The sequence below is a fragment of the Solanum pennellii genome, chromosome 5 (genome assembly GCF_001406875.1).
Source record: "Solanum pennellii chromosome 5, SPENNV200".
Lineage (NCBI taxonomy): Eukaryota > Viridiplantae > Streptophyta > Magnoliopsida > Solanales > Solanaceae > Solanum > Solanum pennellii.
The window spans coordinates 4,001,834-4,008,199 of NC_028641.1; the positions used below are offsets into that span (position 1 = coordinate 4,001,834).

General features: G+C 29.8%; 1 protein-coding gene across 2 annotated transcripts; it reads right to left on the reverse strand.

The window, feature by feature from the left end:
• Positions 1 to 500: 500 nt before the first annotated feature.
• On the reverse strand, positions 501 to 2,921 carry LOC107020861 (ethylene-responsive transcription factor ERF118). Of its 2 annotated transcripts, XM_015221381.2 has the most exons (3): positions 2,771 to 2,921; positions 2,212 to 2,429; positions 501 to 2,083 (listed from the first exon to the last, which is right to left on the reverse strand). In XM_015221381.2, the coding sequence occupies exon 3, from the start codon at positions 1,887 to 1,889 to the stop codon at positions 876 to 878; it is 1,014 nt and encodes a 337-aa protein (XP_015076867.1). In that variant the 5' UTR covers positions 1,890 to 2,083; positions 2,212 to 2,429; positions 2,771 to 2,921; the 3' UTR covers positions 501 to 875. The 2 variants fall into 2 exon arrangements, with proteins under 2 accessions (XP_015076867.1, XP_015076866.1); XM_015221380.2 differs by lacking the exon at positions 2,771 to 2,921 and having other exon boundaries at positions 2,212 to 2,701.
• Between the last annotated feature and the right edge of the window lie 3,445 nt (positions 2,922 to 6,366).

A 6,366-nucleotide genomic window follows, 5' to 3' on the forward strand; every position in this document is an offset into this window, starting at 1 on the left:
CAACCATATCACACCCAATGTGTCCAACTAAGATTAAACAAGAACAGTAGCATTTGCAGGACCAATTGACATTTGGGTTTATATAATATAGTTTTTTAGATTGGAATACAGCTGGTATTTCTCAGCTTATAACAAAGTCTAAAAATATGCCCAAATAGATAACATCTCTCATCTACCTTTAGTTTTTGATATCATTTGCTTGGCAAAGCAACTAAAGAAGTACACTACACTACAGTCTATACATCCAATCAAAAAAACATTAGCGCAAACACATCCAATGAGAGACTTATCATCAAAACACACCATCAAACACACCGTCAATACGTGATGAAATGATTGAAATCCCTCGAGGCACGAATCCAAAATATAGGTGAACACAAACGAGTAAATCATTATAGAATAGTTGCAACTTTGAATCCAAAACTATTAGATATGTACATGTTAACTTAGCAATCAACAAACAATGTCAATATCACAAACTACTACCAAATCATAATCAATAGGTAAAATGAAGAGCCAAATATTATATTAAGTTTCATAACATAGCTCATAGCTCATCACAAACAGTAAACAGTCTGAGACTACACCGAAAATCGAGATTCAACAGGCCTTTGGACGGCTCTAGCAGCACAAGAAAAACCCAAAGGGACTACTGACTCAATCTTCTTCAAAGACATGAACACAACTCAAAGTCTCAAAACTCTCTTAAAACATAATGTAAAGACTACTCAAAACTCACTTGAAAGGACGAAGACCACGGTCTCGAGAAGCTAAGTTTAATGATTCTTGAGACATGAAAACTCTCTATGGATTACTAATAAATAAACTAATATAGTACTAATAAATAATATTGAAACTTCCTATAGCTGCAAAACTTATGGGCATAATGCAATATTGAGGGGTGTTGTTGTTGTTCCATTCATCAATGGAGTAGCTGCTACATCATCCATCCAAGCACAAGCTTCATTGTATCCATCAAAATCAAAGTCGAAATCGAAATCAGGTAAACCAGCAGGCAACTGCTCATCAAGTCCACATATCGGAAGATCCTCGAAATCATTCACAGCAAAGTCATCAAGATTCTGATCAAAATGATCATTCCCAGCAAAGAACATGTCCATCTCCGTATCGAAATCCATTCGTGCACCAATGTCAGCAAGCGATAAACTATCCTCCATCAATCCCATCTTATCGACATCCACTAGCTGCTCGACGAGTTTGTCGTTGTTGTTAACCTCAGACACTGCAGCAGAACCAGAAGTCAATGAATCCACTTCAAAAACTGATGCTGGAGATGTGTGTGAAGTATGTGAGACCAAACTCTGAGCAGAGTCATCCTCCTCTGATACACAACCAGCATTGTTGACCTTTCGATGATTCTTGTTGTTACATTCGTTATTCGAGCTCTTCTCAGACACATCAGTATTCGAATTACTCTTAGCCATCGCTTCGAATTCAAGCCTTTTCATTTCATAAGCATGAGAAGCTTCTTCAGCAGTATTATAAGTACCAAGCCAGACCCTCCTAGATTTAAAAGGATCCCTAATTTCAGCAGCCCATTTACCCCATTTACGCTGACGAACACCTCGGTATTTCGAAGACGAGGGCCTCGGGGTTTTAGGGGTTTTAGCTCTCTTTTTGTCACCATTGTTGCTATCTTGACAAGAACTTTCAGTTTCAGGTACTTTTTTCAGGGTAAAAGAGCTAACAACAGGAAGATAAATCTCCCTAACAAATCGTTTGGGTTTCGATACATCAACCCCTTCATCATCAGATGAATCAGTAGCTTCCGGGTCGTCACAAACGATCCGGATTTTCCTCATGGGCCGGGCTGATTCTTCCCTAATCTTCGATTTCTGAGATTGTCTCCGAGACTCGGACATTTTCATGATTTCTTCAAATCTTCAAAACCCCTCAAAATATGCCCAGAAAATTGGTTTTTTCAACAGGAAACAGAAACAAAATTGAATTTAATTGAAAACTCAGCAAAAATTTTCAAGTAATCGGCCGTCTCAAGAGCAAAATAGGATGTAAAAATCGGTTTATATGAAATCCACCAAAGCAAACAACACCAGAACAAGTCCTGCAAATAAAAAATCAACAAAAACCCATTACAGATCAACATCAAAATCTCCCAAAAACTAACAAAAAAACAAGTTTTTTTCTCTAAAACCACAAAAAGGGTTTAAGGGAAAAAGAAGAAAACAGTACCTTTTGGGCCTCAAACGCATCGAAACAGTTGTGAAAAACAGAGTAATACCCTGCTGCTGATGATCACAGCAGAGGATTTGTTGCATGCAAAGACCAAATATCACTGAAGAAACAGACACCCAGAGCTTCAATGGAGCTCTAATCACAGCCAAACAGAAATTTGCCGACATATATCACAACCCCTTTCTTCCTCCTTCCTCCTCCTTCCTCCTCCTGTTCTTCTCACCAAAAAAAGCAACCAAAAGAGAAACAAAAACTCGGATCAGATACTCCTATTTATCCCCAAAAAACACAACAACCCAAAAAAAAATACACAGATTAGGAATCTATGGCCAAGATTTCTCCTCCCCAGAATCTGACAAAAGGTAAATTTCGCAACCCTTTAGCCTTTAGCCTTTAGCCTTTAGCCCCCTCTGTACTCTCTCACTCTGTAAAATTTCACGTATATAGAGAAACAAAAAACCCCCAAAATTTACCAAGTCCACAAAAAAAACCATTTTTTCACAAATCTCAACAAAAAAAAAACAATATTTTATACATTAAATTAAACAAATAGTACCTGTTTTTTATGGTCCTTTTCACTCTGCTTTTTTCTTTACTCTGTTGCACTGCTGCTGTTCTCACTTCACTTTTTCCCAAGTGGTCAAAAAATGCATTAAAGGGAGATGAATGTTATATATTAAGTGAAAATAAAAGGACTGTGTGTTTTTAGTGTGTGAGAAAAAAGTTAATTTTGGTCATGTAATTAATGAATATTATATATCAAATTTATGGCAACTGATGAATGTGTTTTGAGCTGTCATGTATGGTCATACATGTCACATGACTATGCATACATGATCATGATGCCATTATCTTATTCATGATATGCATGACATGTTTTATTGTAAATAGACTTGTATATCTCACGCGCGGGTTGATTGAGTGTTGTGCAATCTCCCCATGTTAATTATAGTTTGTTTGACCAAGTTTTTTGGTTACATGATTCGTCCTTTGAGTTTATTAATATGTTTTATTTAGATACTAGAAAAAAGTAATGTTTCAATTGAACACTTCAACTTGTTAAGGGAGTTCTAATTAAATTTTACTTTCGATTCAAATTATGGAATGAAAAATTGTATCTTTATTTTATTCATTTATTAAAGAGAAAAATACATCAAATTCTCCTTAAACTTGACCTAAAACTTATTTTGGTATTTTAACTATAAGGACGTAAGTTTTGATGCCCGTGTAGCATTTGATCACAAGAGGTTTTGTGACTATTATGATCTTTATTAATTAGATAGTTAAATTAATCATATTAAATATATCATCTCCTATAATATTATGCATTAAACTCAAGTAGACACAATTGAAATTTTAAAGTTTATGAAGGCGAAAGTATATGATTAACGAATATATCATTTTAAAACACGTTATTAAGAATAAAGGTGCTCATTTGAAGGTACAAATTAGTTCGAGTCTTTAAATAGAGAATATTGATAAGTTGTAGGGGGTTAAAGATTTATTAATAAGAAATACTTTTAGTTATTCAAAATCTGGTCAAACAAATAATTAATTTGTCATTATTTGGTTAATTAACAGCGCGTGTAGTTCACGTAGAGAGACAGAGAGTGAGATTATGTAGTGGGGTAGGGAAGTAATTCTGGGAATATGAAACAAGGCGGTTTCTTCGTTGAATTAAAAGGATTACAGCTATATTTTCATTAGACGTAATTGGGTCTATTAAGGTTTGATAATTACGAGGATGCCACTGGCAAGTGACAAGGTACTTGGTTCCCAAGGTATCGCCTTAAATTCAAAGTAATACAACCTTTTATTTTATTTTTTAGGATAGACATTATCTGAATTTCGAGAGTCAAATAATTTAAATTGATTCAAAAAATTAAGTTTGAATTTTGAGAGCCAAATATTATAAATTGACTGTAAAATTAGGTATGAAATCTTCAAAAATAATTAGGATAAACATTTATATATTTGAAAGTTACGTAAAACTATCATGTACGATAAAATTATGGTCAAAAATAAATTTATTTGAGTTATACAATATAAAAACGTTTTATTTAAAATAATTTGGTCATATTTTCTATGGATTTTTATTTTATTTTTTTTTCCTTTTTTTCCTTTACTTAGGACTAGAATTTATTTACTTTATTATTATTGTTTTTCCCTTTTTAGATTTGATTTTTTATTATTTGTGTACTTGATTTGTTCCTCATTTGGTACATATTTTTTTCTTATTTACACTTTAAAGTTCAGACATGTCTATTCTTTTGAACAATATTTGGTCAAACGTTTAGTCATTTTCCATATTAAATATAGTCAATATAATTTATTTTGTTTACTGAGATTTGGAATAGGAAAAAGTCTACAATATTTTTATATATCAAATCTAAGAAACTATTTCTTTAATTTTAATTTATGTGATATGATCTTGCTAATAGAAATTTAATAATATGAGAAGATTTTTTGTAATAGTTTAATATTATTCTTTAAATAAATGTTTAAATAAAAATAATGTATTTATGGACTTATCATGAAAATAAGTAGCGATCAAAATTGATAATATTATTAAATCATAAGAAAACATGTTATTTCTATTGACCAATAAAAAATAAAAGTAAATTATATATAAATTGTTACAAAAGAATATTATATTTATGTAGTTTAGTACTCTTCCACCATGGAGTATTACTTATTCTGTTATTCACACTAATATAAATATCCAAATTACTACCTATTTATAGAACATAAATTATTTTTTTTTGGTCATATTGTATCCTTAATATAAGTATTTTTAAAAGAATATATATTATAATGTTTCCAAATAAATCTTCAAATTATTAATGTTGATATTGATAAATCAGACATTTATTTATACATATAAATAGAATTAAGTCTATTAGAAAGAGTGGAAGATTGATAATATTATGCTCCAATTTTTTAAATTTATCATTTAATATGAAAATTTAAATATTATGATATATTTAAATTATCGATTTCGAAACATCTTATAGCGAACACAAATACTGTGCAATATCAGTATTATATATAACTCTCATGAGTTAATTTTTTTTAAACATCGTATAAAATCTTAAACGATAAAAAATAGTATTGGAGTAATTTTGCAATATATTAAATATAAGTTAGTGGTGTTTTTGACTAGTTATATCAAATTTAATTTCACGAAGCTAAAAAAAACCTATTAAAAATATTACTCCTAAAAAATAGTCCTATAATAGATGAATTTGATTTGATTCAATCTGAATTGACCAAACTATAATACTCTTATATGAAATGACTCCTTTTGTAACTAAAGAACTTTGTTTTACATTAAATTAAAGAAAAAATAAGAAGAATCATGTGACATTGGATGCTTACCCAAAAAAGGTTTTATGAATTATTAATATTATTGTTATAATTATTATATAGTATTTACTAATTATATAAAGGCAAAAAATCGAATCTTGTGCATGGAGGGGTTTGACCAATAATTTAATTTTAAAAGTACTGTTCCCTCGTGCATGAGAGTAGCTATATATATATATGCCATATATTCCTACAAATTCCAAAATTATTTATTTTGTGACCTAACGATTTGTAAAATATAAAAGTCAACTTGTTGAAGAATCTAAAACCTTTCACTTCTTTTTTTTTGTTTTGAAAAGTATTCCAACTTGATATTTATGAGATAGAATCTCAATATTTAACTCTTAACGCAATTAAAAATAGTTCAAACAAACATATATATATTCAGTCTGATATTCATGAAAATCTTATTTTTCGAAATACATGAATATTATACTGTTATGTTTATGAAATAAAGAAGTTTTTTTTATTGATATTCAGTTTAAAAAAATATATTTTACAAAACATAATTGAAAAGGAAGTGGAAAATGTTGAATTTTCAAGATGGATTAGTAAAAACATAGATTTGTTTCATTCTAAATTTCTCTTATAATTGATTAAGAAAAAATACAAATTAAAGTCAAAATGAAAAAAACACTAATTAAACAATAAAGTATGAAAAAAAAAACTAAAAAGAAAAAAGAAGTTTGAAAATTGGGCACTTGAATTATTATTTTAGTCGAATTTAAAAAAATTGAATTTGTCTTCCTACTTATTTATTGTTTTAGTCGAATTTAAAAAAATTGA

Coding starts and splice junctions, on each gene's coding strand:
- LOC107020861 (XM_015221381.2), bottom strand. CDS start 1,889: ATGAAAATGTCCGAGTCTCGGAGACAATCTCAGAAATCGAAGATTAGG.